Raw genomic sequence first — 14002 nt, forward strand, 5'->3', positions numbered from 1 at the left:
ACTTTCCACTCAGCAGGAACTGGGATGTGAACTTCCTGTCTGCTTCTCCCGTTCTTCTTTGTGTCCTGTGTTTGTTCTTTGTCTAACCAGTAGCTGTTCAGTTGTCTGCATCATATCAATGTCAAATGTAAAGCACATTTCTGTGGCATTCACTTTAATCTGGTGTTTTTAAATATAGCTCATAGGACAGTCTTAGCTGATCTGTCAGATTGGTGCAACAAGCATCCCCAGTATATTACCAGTGATGAAGCAAACAATGATGTGATACAAAGATGTGTTGCATAAGCTCACTATCATTATGGCTCACACTAATAATATATTTTGAGGTTTAGATTGTTTCATACGGCTGCAACTTGGGCAGGTTGAGCTCTGGAATCAGCATTATTGATGTTGCCTTTCATACTGCTCACTCAACCTTACAATGCTCTCTGCAATTCTGCTTTTAAGCAGTAGGTGTTGCTACAGTGTAAATCTGCTTATGTCCAAGAGACAGAAGATGACAAATCAGAGGAGATCTACTGAGATTGGCATTTTTACAAGTTGCTTTTGAACTTTCTGAAACATTTTGCAATAAATATTACTACTTCTTTTATATTCAGCTGAACGTTCATCTGTGAAGATTAATGTTAAGATTACCATCTTACCCTTTCTGAGCAGCCAACCCCTAGACGTGCAAAAAATATCCACTAGCTCACTGGGACATTTGTTTATTCAAGCATTTTATAAAATATTGTCTTCTGCAGGTAAAATACTGACAGCTATTTCACAGAAGACCTTCAGAAATCTGAATTATTCTTTAATCTTTAAATCCTGCATCAGAGCTGCATGTGAAAGGCAGTAACACCTGAATGGACTACGTGGCTTTTGGTTGGAGCCGATGTATGTTAATGTTAATACATTATCCATACCGTGTTCTGTAGACGTTGCTGTCACATCTGAGTTTCAGGCACTTTTTCTGACTTTAATTATTAATCAGATGTCCATTTTTCAAGGTGGTTGCAAAGCCTGTCAAGACACATGAGCTTCCTTTTTCTTTCAACAGAATTTACATTTTACTGGCTACTGATTATGTTGGTGTCATTTATTTTAAAGTTTGATGAAATAAAAAAAAAGCTGGCTTGTATAAAGAATATTGTCGTCAGCACATTGCCAAGTCACAAATAACAGGCTCACCACAGAGCTATTAAAATAGCCTTAACATAAACACATTTGGTTTCACTGGAAGCATTATTTTCTAGACAAAAACAATGTAAATACATAATTGTGGTTTAATAAGATAATTTTATTCTTCAGATTCCTCGTTGAGCTCATTTATACCTTTTATCGTGTAGTCAGACTCTACAATACAGCAACAAACAAAACATCATACAAATCGCTTAATGTTACAGATACATCATACCCTGAAGAGACAAGCTGCACAGTACGAGGGTCTGCTCTGATTATAAACTCTTACTCTACACATCTGTGATGTAACCCATTCAGATAGTCATAAATATACAGATAATGTTTTATTATCCCAATAAAAACAAGGTTTAATAAAACGTAAATAAAACCTGTTTGGCATGACACTAAATGATGGCACAATGCTAATGGCTGACATAGGAGCTCATAAAGTGCACTTCTGAGGCAGATTATTGCAAAAGTAAAATTAAATTATCGCAGCAGGGTCAAATTAACATTTCTAAACATGAACTTTAATTGAGAGGGAGTCGCATAATGTCCACACACAAGCAAAATAAATACAAGGTTAATTTCTGAAGTCAGAGGAAGGCCTGAGAGGTGGAAAAATAAATAATAAATCTGTAAGGACATGAATTTTATTCAGGACATGGACCTGCCTGCTTGTGATCTACAGTATTTGTGTTTAGTTTAATCCTTTCAGCTGTCTAGTGGTCTAATACGCATAATTTGACTTTTGCTGTTGATTTTAGTTACTGAAAAACTTCAGAACCTAGCTGTTTACAGAAGAATGAAAATTTTTTTTGACTGTAAACATGAGAGTAAAGCCAGGAAATGGTTTGATAAGCACAAATATGGATGATAGGTGGAACAGGTTCTCATTTAGTCTTCCATTTTGTCCTCTTATGCAGCAAAGTGCCCCCTCATCATTTGGTACCCCATTTCATACCCATATGCCATCCAACCTTCCATTCTCTAAATCCACTTATATTATGCAGGGCTATACGGGGGTTCTTGCATGTCTCTAGTGGCCAATGTGCTCGAGGCGAGGTACTCCATGGGCAAAGAAACAACCACACACACACACACACACCCGCCCTCATGCACGCACGCCCACGCACTCCTAGGAGCAAGTTAGAGTGTCCACTTAACATAACATGCATGTTTGTCGGTGGCAGGACGAAGAGAATCTATTCATGCATGGATCAGAAAGTACAAACTCCACACAGAAAAACCTCTGGTAGCCCCCCCTTTCTGGGAGTCAACAGTGCTAAGTTATCACTCTTTATCATGAAGTATGTTAGCAAAAAGTCATACAAAATGCAAAATTCTCAGGTAGTCTAACTATATTATTATCTAGAGAAATTATTTTGTATGAAATCTTTGTACAAAAAAATTTAAATTTAAATTTTCACTGCTCTATTTTCACTGCAAATAGAGCGAAATGACAAATGAGTATACTGACCAGCTACCTTTGTAGCTGGATCGCAGAAATAACAGATCCAGGACGAGAACAAAACCCTTGTTCTCCCTATCCTCTCCAGAGCTCGATGGCTCTTGTTGATAAAGAGGAGCAGCATGAAGTTCCTCTCCTTATGTTTAGGGTGGAGCCATGCCTTCAACTCAATGAAATTCATTTCAGCCACTTGTGTCATGCTCCTTATTCTTTTACTTCCAATCCACATCTCACGACTGCAGGTGATGTCTTGAATGCAGATGTACCAAAAAGTGTGAGGTTAGCCTTTTGGTCTAACTGGAGAAGTTAGACTAAAAATCTGAACTGGCTTTTCTCCTGTTCAGACTGGAGAAAACCCAAACTTACTGCAGATGAAGCTCTGATATGTCAAACCATTTCCTGCTCCATCTCACTAAGACTTGATACCAAGATATCCGACCTCTTTCACTCAAGTTAGACTCACTCCAGCCCAGAAAAACGCCAAAATAAATCACTCCTGCTTTTAGCTGTTTCCAGAAAGAAAACAGAAGTGTCCAGTCTTAACATAATCAGCCTAAAGTGAATTAGTAAATTGACTTGTTCTGGGATCCCTTACAGACAGCTCACTAAAAGCCACAGAAAGAGAAAGAGTGACTTCATTAGTTTTTCATAAAGCCATGATGACTAAAATTTAAAGTAGCTGAGTCAGTCTGGGATCTTATTAAAAATGATTGGATATCATGTATTTCTATTATGCAGCAGTTACAGCAAGCATTTGCCTCTCAGATCACTACCCAGCATATACATTTTAAATCAATTCAATTCTATAATTAATCCGTCTAGTTTTTATGGATGCAGTTCTGGTTTTAAACAGATATTAAATTATACACAGATTGACTGTATTTAACAATTAGGCGACTTCTGATGGCAACTGGTTGTGCTTGATTGTATTTAGGAGTTTCAAAACAAAGACAACAACACATTATTTAGATGTTTTTTAACAAGAAGTTTGATAAGAACAGAATTATGTTGATGTTGAAGTTTTAGTGTGACAAAACATGGAAAATTTCAAAATGTAGTAATGTCTTTGCAAGGCAGTGCAAACGAACAACAAAAAATTCACTGCAAATAAATTTTCCTTCTGCTTTCAAAGCTGGCATCCAGTGGCCAATCAGTGACCTGCAGTTTTGGACACTTCCACCCTCATTGTGACCTAACAGTAACTCACCTTTAGTTTATGAATAGACTGAGATCACAATCAGAGGAAGAAATGTATCATTTCCTCTGAAATAATAGCAATTTATAATGATGAACTTCTTTGTCTCTGTATGGTAAAACCAAGAACGGCATTCTTACAATCTTTGAATATGTATGAAAGTTAAAATTATGGCATCTTCGACTCTGACTTGCAACTGAAAATTATGATCTTCTCAATTTTACTACATTCTCAGCTGAGTAAGTGTTACTGCAACTTGAAACATTCATACAACTCTGAAACGTTGACCTGTGGTTGATTCACCTGGATTTGTTTGCAACTGGACTTGAAACCTTGTCTTTGTGGTAAAAGCTCCCAACCTGCATGATTGCCCAGACCAAAGTAGATCTGGAAAAAACATGGACTGTTTCCACATTTTCTCCCTTCTGCAAAGCTTCGACTCCGCACATTGATCCTCATTTGGATAACATGATTGCAATCATTTAATATTTTGGACCAGAGCCACAAAAAATGTGCTTGCTAAAACAAAACAGTCCTCAGGTCTTCTCACCGTGGGGAGGGGACTGCTCTCTTTGAAAAAGCAGGGTCACACCCTTCCTGAAGCGGTGGTCCCTCACACTGTAGATGATGACATTACAGCAGCTGTTTCCTGTCAGGATCCAGAAGGCGAGAAAAGAAAAGTTGCACCACGTGTATCCCACCACATTTCCCAGCACAAACACTGCGATGGGAGAGAAGGATGCTGTGAAGGCAAATGTCAGTATGCCGATTGTCTTTGCAGCCTTAATGTCTGAGAATGATGGTCTGTGGGAGCATCCTCCTCCTCCCCCTCCATCACTCAGACTCCCCTCTGAGAGCAGTTTGCGTTTTTGGGTGTATCGGCGAATGCTTGTGAAGGACACAACATTAACTGCTAATGTGCCACCCAGAAGTGTGAAGTCAAACGCTGGGAACAGCAGCAAAATGTTGGCATCGGGTGGGAGTCGGCCTCCAAACAACAGTGGGGCATAGTTACACATGCGACTGCACTCATTGTACTCCAAAGTAAAGTTGCTGCTGAAGATGAGAGGGGCGAGAGCCAGCAGGAAGCTGGCTGCCCAGGACAGCAGGATGAGGAGCAATGTTCGCCTTCTGGTCACCAGCGCGTCTTTGTGGAGCGGCCACAGGATGGCCACGCTGCGCTCCAGAGTCATCAGGAAGATGGTGCTGATGGAGACAAAGGTGCATCCCGCAAACACGGGACCAATCAGCATGCAGGGCTGCCAGGGGCTCTCCATGTCACTGAAGGATGCCGATGTACCACCCTGGTACCACAAGGGAGGAGCGCTGGTCACCATCAGAGAGATTTCAGTGAAAACAGAGAAAGGAACCACGACAACACCCACCATCATGTCTGCTATGGCCAGAGACACTGTCAAAAAGATTAACAAAGAAAAAAAGGATTATTTAGTTTAAATGGTTGAGAATCTGGCTTTTAATCACATCTGGTCAACTTTATCTCATGAGAAAAAAAAGAAATACAAGATGAAAAAAAACTACAAAGTTACCTTTCAAGTACCCTTGTGGTGTTCTCGACTGCCTAGTTTGCACAAACACTGTCAGAGTAACCACATTTCCAACCACAATAGCAAACGCCAGGCTGACCATGAAGGCCACAGCGAGGGTGCGGTTGAGCATCCCACAGCAGCAGAGGGTGCAGAGGGGTGGAAGTGACTGGCCAGAGCCATGTCCCGTCTGCGCAGTCGCAGTCAGGTTAAATGGACAGTCAGAGGTCACCAGAAGAGCTGCTGTGCCCACGGGAATGCTGGTGTTGGGAAGCAGCTCAGTCATGGCCCAGAGTGGTAATAATCTCTGTGAAGTGTTGGCAGAAAACCGGCTCAAGAAACCATGATGTAAAGTGGTTGGCCTTCCTAGAAAGAAATAGCAGAAAAAAATTCATAAAAAGGTATTTTCAGTCATTCATTTTTGGCCAGATTTTGATAATGTAATAATCATGTGGTGGTCGATTTTAGCTATATGCTTTTCTTGTTTATTTTCAAACAGCCCAGATAGTTACGATTCTTTGCATAATATATATCAAGAGAAACTGTCGCATGAGAGCATCTAGATTTACTGACATCACATCTACTTTGCTGAATGTGATCAAGTTGTTTGTAATGATTCTCCAAGGACACAAACTCTCCTCTTAACTTCAAATCAAACCTGTAAAATACAAATTAGTATTTCACCTATTCTGAAGTGCACACAGTGACTTCAATTTTTCTGTTACTACTTTTCTCAGAAATGCACCTTGTCCTTTACAACGTGTTTACACAAACATCATTTATATTTATCCGTTGTAAATGGCAAAGTACTTTCAGAATCTCTCAAAAAAGCTTTTAGCAAGAAAAACAAAACTGTAGAAATTTATTTGAAAGTCATATTTTGATAAGTTTCTTATTTGTTTTATACATCAAAGCATTAGTCTGAGAAACCACTTCTTGTGACTGACAGATATGACAGCTTGGGAATTATTATTTTTTCTTACATGAACTAAGGAGGTGACAAAATGTTCTCGCGGAAGACAGAAATAATAAAAAACAATAGGTCTCTTACTATGTTATGTCTGGGCATGAACCATTTCCAAATTAAAAACTTCTGTCACACTTTTTTCCCTTCTTTGCATGATGGTGTGTGGAAAAGCATCCGCTACATTGGCCTAACAAACTCCCTTCATGAAAGAGAACAAAGTTAATTTTGAGAAATGTCTTGTACTGCCATATATTTAAAGTAAGTGTAAATTTTAAAGCTCTTCCGTTTTTACAGTTCACAGTGTTCAGCTGCGTCAGGACTGAGTATGTTACTGTTGCCACACATCTTTTTGTCTTTTTGTCTTGTTTGATATATAGATCAATAGAACGACAGAAAAGGACTAACTTTTCTGTCAAAGGAACATGTTTAAGAGCAAATATTTAAAAATTATAATCTAGTCTAGGGGTACCCCTTGGTTTTATTGTCTGTGTATTGTGGTTACTTGCTATTCCTTGACTCTAACACAGTTTGAGGCATCAATCCTGTCAGTGCCCAAACTCCAGGTTCAGGACCAAATGTCTTTCACAGCTGACAATTAAATACACGAGTCCTTCCATCATCTGTGTTGTTCAGTGGGCCGGAGAGCAGGAGGGTACACTCGTCCAAGAAAACACAGAGTAACAGGAGCAGACATATTCAGACCAGGGCCAAAACCAAAGCAATGTTTGTGGATTGGCTTAGAGCACAAGAGCAACTACTAAAGACTCAACTATTTAAAGAATTAGAGTTCAAACAATCACAGAAATATACTCTTGCTGTCATGCTGTTCTGCATTTCATAAAAAATCCAGAGAACAGATAATATTTTACTAACTTCCACCAAAGCCTGTGCTCAGTCTAAATCTCACTTGTGGATAATTGTCTTGACGTTCGTGGGATAAAACAAAAGATTATGACAGAAAGCTGCATTTTCTCTGTTACCCACATATGTTTGTGATAAAACTGGCTTCAGAAGAAATATTGTGACAGTAGTATAGATACAAAAGAAAAAGAAAATCACCCAACAGCAAATTTCTTAGAACAAATTATTTTCATGTGAAATAGTTCTCACACATTATATGTCAAACTTTGTGTGATTCCTGTGTCTGACAACAAAAAATAGATTTATGCCTTATCCATATGTTAGTCAGAAGACCTCCATAATAACTAAAGGAGGACTTTACATATTAGATGATTTCCACTGTGTATATTAATGCATTGTAAGCTATATTCTTTACTTGAATTATTAAAATAGACAATCATGAATGTTTTAGAGGGAAATTCAACTATTTGCAGATTTTAGCTACTGGCTAGTGTGTGTGGTCCTTAACACTGGCAAATCTTTTATAATAAAATGTAAATTTTCATCTTTCATCACTTTAAAATATACCAAATACCAAAGTATGGATAGATTGCCATCATTTATTTAATTATTGTGCATTAACTTTGTACTATAAAAATTTATTTTTCTAGTTCTCAGCAGGAAATGAATGAATGAATGAATGAATGAATGAATGAATGAATATACTTTATTACGCCCAGAGGGAAATTCATATTTCAGTACATTCTGTCCAAATAGAAAGGTGCAGCCTTATTTGCCAAATGCTACAGTGCTAAGTGCAGTAGTAGTGGAAACTATTTTTCACCATGTAAAATGTACAAAAACTAAAGGAACATTTTCACAATTATTGTCCCTGTCCTTTGATGTTTGTTACATGTGTTTCCTCCTTCTTTTTCTGCCCATTTCATGTCTCAGTTCTGCAAATAAAGAGCCACTCATGCCACAAAGACCTTTATTAACAAAATGTTTCCCTGTCAGACTTGCCACTTCTGAGCATTCTTGATGTATCTCTGACTGGGAACACAGTTAGATACCAGGTCAAAAAGAATCATCTGCAAAAGGGCATACTGCACTCCTTGAGCTTTGAAACTGAAGTTTTTGTTGTAACGCCAGACCTTTACTGAAATCCAACCCTGTTGTTCCTTATACAATTGATCCACTTTATGAGTGATTCAACTGAGCTTGAATTTTATGTGCGATTTTAAAAACAAATTCTAATGTTTTGTTTCTAGTGTTAAAATAAGTGACCTTAAAATAGACCAGATTTTTCTCAGGAATCATGCCCTGTAAGTTTGCTTGCAGTTCAGTACATGTAGTTTGGAGTTTTGATCCAAACTTTCAGTATTTTAACACAATGCTTCAAGAATCATCCTCTTTTGCTCCAAATTATTTTTAAATGTGTTGTGTAGCAATAACATTATCATCATTCACAATTTAATAAGATTTCATGATTAATTTATAAGTTTGTCTCCCAGTTTACTAAGTACTTGGTTTTATTTAAAGGTGCCAGGTATTTATAAATTAAATAGTCTGTCTTTGGAGGTTTAATGTTAATGTGCAGTCATTGCCTGCAGCCTCTAAAAGGTTCAACACAAATATCACCACAGGCATTTTTTTTAGTATTTTTGTTTTTTAGACTCATTCGATGTGAAAAACCTACAAGCAATGTCATAAAAGAGCTTCTGATCAGATTTCGGTACTCCAAATGAAACATTTTATCTCTAATTATTACGTCAATGTTGCAAAGGAAAAGTAAAATGAAGAAATGTGTTTGTTTCCTGTTCTTGTTGTTGTACACTCATATGTCTACTTTCAGGAGGCCCACTCTCATTATGGTCTCAAAAATTTGTGCATAGCTCCTAGTGGGCTGTGTAGCTGCCTAAGGTGAGATTACACAGAACCCTCATGAAATCACTCACTGATTGCCTGATTGACTGATCCTATTTTCTGTGGTTCGACTTACTTCTCATCACAGTAGCATTCAGAGAAGGCAGCATGATATTCTCCAGCATTCAGGAAAGACTCCTTCACTTGGTGTCCCGGCAGAGTAATCTATATACTGAACGTGTTGTAAAAAATTCTCCATGCTCATGTTAAGTACATGCACAGTAAAGACTTACCTGAATAAGAAATGCTCATATTCTATTACATTTTCCTGCTTCACAGTTATTGCCACCCTGTGCGCTATACCTTTAAATAAATTAGGCTTTTATTGTGGAAGACCAGTCTTACTTTAAATCATTGTCTGCAGTGAGAGTTGGAGACTTGAATATTTTTAAGCCAATTCATCATTTATTAACATGAACAAACATCTCAATGGTATGTTCTCTTGTTGCTCAAGTTTTCAAGAGTGATTAAGAAAATTAATCTCTGTGTCAAGTCATGCCATAACCCAGGAAATTATAGGGTTTATTTATAATGTGGGTTTATTTTAGATCTTTTTTAGGGTGTTGAGAGAAGTTTTACCTGTAAACACTCTGAGGAGAGAATGGGATGTTTTGTTTTAAACGCTCAATTTAGTTTCGTTGTATTTCTACCACTTTGTTGTAATGTGGACTTTGATTAGGAAATAAACAAAGTCTGCGATTGCATATGCGCTTAAAGGCTTGAAAGACTTTTTAGTTCAGAGAAAGAATAAACTGATTTAGACTTTTTGTTAAAATATTTTCTATTAAGAAAGAGGAAGGCAGATGATGAGGAAATCAAGCAGTTTCTTTTATTCTTCATGAATTGAGATTTCCAACCATACCACTGAGCAAACGCTGACAACAATGAAGAAACTCATCAAGGCCAGGCCTTGAGAGAGCTGACTTTCAATATGCAGAGAAAAAAATAAACTTCTGAATTCATGAAACGCGTGGAGGGGGCGGAAGGGGAAGGCCTTGCAGCTTGACGTAAAATCTATTTGAGTTTTTGACTGTGATTCACATTTCTTTGAAGGCGATATAATATCTTAGAAAAAAAATGTATAAAAAAAATTCCCTTGTGAAAATAATTTATTTCAAATAGCAAACTATGTGGCTTATCTCTTCTGTTTTGGGGAATGTTTTCAGCAGTTTTAGGCTTTTTTTCTCTATGAACATAATTTGTTTACTTAAACTTATTACAGCTCATTAGAGTGGAGAAACAAAAAAAAAGATAATTGTTTGTGAGAGAACAGACAATCAGCCTCATTTGGAGGTTTCTGCTGTTACCCTGAGTAAAGATGACAAGCGGAAGTCATCCCTGCGGCAGAACCTCAGGCGTGGTAACGCAAGGAGCTAACAGCAGAGGCAGAGCACGCACGCACACACACACACACACACACACACGCCCACCCCCCACGCCCACACACACACACACACACACACAAGACTTGCAGCTCTTAGAACGATAAAGTCTTCACAACCAGTGAACAGACAGAGATTTTACTTTGCATGGACTGAGAAATGCAGCATTAATCGCAGCTTATGGTGACACAATATAGTAAAAAATGTCTAATAAGTGAAAGTTGTAGGGAGAATATGTTTGCGTGTGTTCAGCTGCAGTTTGGCTGCACAACATTCTTTTAATGAGCTTTTATTTTCGAAAGTTTTATCCTAAAGAAATGTATCTTAAAGAAATTCTCAAGCGCTCAGAAAAAACACAACAGTGCAGAAATCAATTTTCAGTGTTGCACTTTAACAATGTTAGCAATATTTGCTTTTATCAAAATGAGAGAAGTTGCTTTAAAAATAGAACTTCTTGTTCTTTGGAGAACTTTGTGCTTGAAAATCTTTTTTCCATGAACTTGGTGCTTGAATATCTGTTTTCCATGCGTGCAGTGAATGAGATTTGACAGGGCTTTGGCCCTGACTGACGGGTTCGGGCATTTGCAGGAGGACCTCCAGGGCCCGGTCAGGACTCTCCAGCCAGGTCGCCCACAAACACACAGAGGTCATGGGTAGTACTAAGCGTGCTGGACGAGTCTGCACTGAACCGCCCAAGGCTTTCTCTGCTGCAGCATGCAGGCTGAATCTGGACTTTCTCTTCACATCTTGGCCTGTCATCCTGTCTGTGCAGGTTCCCTTTGTGTTTGACAAGTGCACACAGACACAAAGAAGCTTTCATGTTTTTTTTGTGTCTGTCACCATATTATGGTCTTGCTTACATTTTTCACATCATTCCTGTGCTCAGTGTTTAAATAAACAACATTGATTATATTTTTCTTTATTGCATGAATAATCCCTTTGTGCTTTCAGGTTATATAGTGTACATGTTGACATATAAAATGAAATGTTACAAAAATACAAACGCACTAAATAATACTTTATTTCAAATCAGGCCGAATTACATTCTGTTTACATTTTTAAATATCTTTTTAAATTACTTATTTACTTCAACAGTTGAAAGATACAGAGTTCATTTGATGCAGAAAAGCCGCCTAATATTAATGTAAGAAAAACTGAGATCTTAATAAATACATCACTGCATAACTAACAAAATAATGTACATTTACCAGATTTGCTTACAAAGCTCATATAAAATAATTTTTACCCATCTGTGTGAATACATCAAAGTGAAAATTAAACCACCAAAGTAAATGAAATATGTCAAAATTATTAAATTTCTATGGTAAACAGTGTACTTTTGGAAACTAGCAAAAATAAATAAATCTCTGAAATAGCATCTGAATTCTGGAAATATTAACAAACTAACCAAAAACATACGGTACTATTACCATTTCAAAGTGCACACAGTCGAAACTGTTACTGCTTCATCCACCAAGCGTCTTCTAGTGATTATTGAGCATTGACAAACTATTAATATTCAAACATTAACTTGCAGACTGCAGTTAAACTCCACTGATTAGAACTGATTGACAGCTGAAATGAGTTAGATGAAAAATGTTGTCACACTGGACATGTGTCTGCCTCTTCCTCCCTCTCAGTGACTCCTGGTCTCTTTAACACGCTGGACATCATCACTGCGCCGTGTCAACAGCAGCAACACGACTCTTATTACACAAGACTCCACCCAACAGTTTCATTGATGAAACATTTCAGTCTTAACACATGAGGTTTGGTTATTACTTTAGAGTGATTTTTATCAACTCTGAGTAATACAAACACAGTAAAATGGGCTTTATTAAAACTTAAATTATTGTTTTGAAAACTTATTTTAATTCATTGGATTATCACAATGTAGGTCGTTGTGATAATCCATTTTATGTCTGCCTGTGCCAGCCGCAAACCAATCAAATTGATTCTTAGTACTGAATTATTTGGTGTTTAAGTAATTCAGTATTCAAACAATCACTGGAGATAAATATAATTATTGAATACAAATTACAAAACACACAACATGATGCAACAGATAGTAAATTAATCTAACTGGATCATCTTACCAGCATTTCCACTGTCATCGACCGTGGAGCATTTGTGCAGACAAAGGTGCATAAAAAGAAACACAATCCAGGTTTAAAGTGTCGACTTGGTGGAAGTTAAATCCAGTATGAACCTCTCCGGTAGCAGGAGGAAGTGGAGCTCTGCTCCTCGTGGTTTGTTCTGCAGAGGAGCGTAAAGCCTCTCAGACACTCCAGCTCTCTGCTTCTGTAATTCAGCCTCTCCCATCTCCCTCCTCCACCTCTCTCTCCTGCTTCTGAAACCTCCAGTCACAGCTTTTCTCTCTCCTCCTCACCCACCTCCCCATCAAGCACACACACACACACACACACACGCACACACACGCACGCACACACACGCACACACGCACACACACGCACACACACACGCACACACACGCACGCACACCAACACACACACACACACACACACACACACACACACACACACGCACGCACGCACGCACACACACACACACACACACACACACACACACACACACACACACACACACACACACACCCCTACATACTTCCCTAGAGCTTCAAGGTAAAGTCCACAGTTGTGTTTTGCTCCTCTTTCTCTTTCTTTCCTCCCACATTTGCCCTGTGATGTGTGTCCCTCCACTTTCATCTCCTCCACTCCAAAACATCTGTCATGTTTAGTGTCTTTGAGGCTTGAACTCTTCTTTTATTGTCTCTGCAAGCCTGATCGTATACCTCACTCTTCCCTCAGCTCATAGGGAAGCATGTTTAGGGAAAGATTTTCTTTCTTTGCTGCACACTTTTATTTTTATCCACATGTAAACTGTGTAAAATTAATAACAGAAACAGTAACTAATGAGAGTTGACTGTTCTAATAACATCCTTTCTTGGGGCACTTTTCTAGCTCTTCTAGGCTTTGTGGTGTCCACAGTGTCCACATCCATCCTCTGTGTTTATTATCTCAGGGAAGCAGAGATAACTGTGCTCCCATGAGATCCTGCCTTTAAAAACAACTGGAAAAAACTGGACATCAGATTCAAAAATCCCACACAAATGCAGAAAGTCAAAGTTTCAGCAGGGTTGTTTGAAAGCTGAAGAAGTAATTATGTGGCCAAAGTGAAGTAACATGCAGCAATGCCCATGCAGAACCGTGTTATGTAACCTCAATCCTCAAGCGTTTTTGTAAACCTGCCAAATAAATAACCATAGGACATGTCCCCTTTCTGTAGAATAAGGGTCATACTGTATATCTGATTCTGCTTTCCAACAAGAACTGACCTGGCCTCTTTTTGGAGACGTATAAAAGGGCAGAAGCTTGTTATTGTACAACATGGTTGGTGGCACAATTCAGGCACATGCTGCGAAAACAGTTCTGTTAAAAGTCATACCAGGAATAATTTAATACAAAACAGGAAACATTCAGCGGAATAAATTA

General features: G+C 38.3%; 1 protein-coding gene across 1 annotated transcript; it reads right to left on the reverse strand.

Moving 5' to 3' along the window:
* Positions 1-3930: 3930 nt before the first annotated feature.
* On the reverse strand, positions 3931-12752 carry LOC102217973 (trace amine-associated receptor 13c-like). Its single transcript, XM_005812544.2, has 3 exons — positions 12586-12752; positions 5378-5740; positions 3931-5241 (listed from the first exon to the last, which is right to left on the reverse strand). The coding sequence occupies exons 1-3, from the start codon at positions 12635-12637 to the stop codon at positions 4367-4369; spliced, it is 1290 nt and encodes a 429-aa protein (XP_005812601.2). The 5' UTR covers positions 12638-12752; the 3' UTR covers positions 3931-4366.
* Between the last annotated feature and the right edge of the window lie 1250 nt (positions 12753-14002).

Source organism: Xiphophorus maculatus, chromosome 4 (assembly GCF_002775205.1).
Source record: "Xiphophorus maculatus strain JP 163 A chromosome 4, X_maculatus-5.0-male, whole genome shotgun sequence".
Classification (NCBI taxonomy): domain Eukaryota; kingdom Metazoa; phylum Chordata; class Actinopteri; order Cyprinodontiformes; family Poeciliidae; genus Xiphophorus; species Xiphophorus maculatus.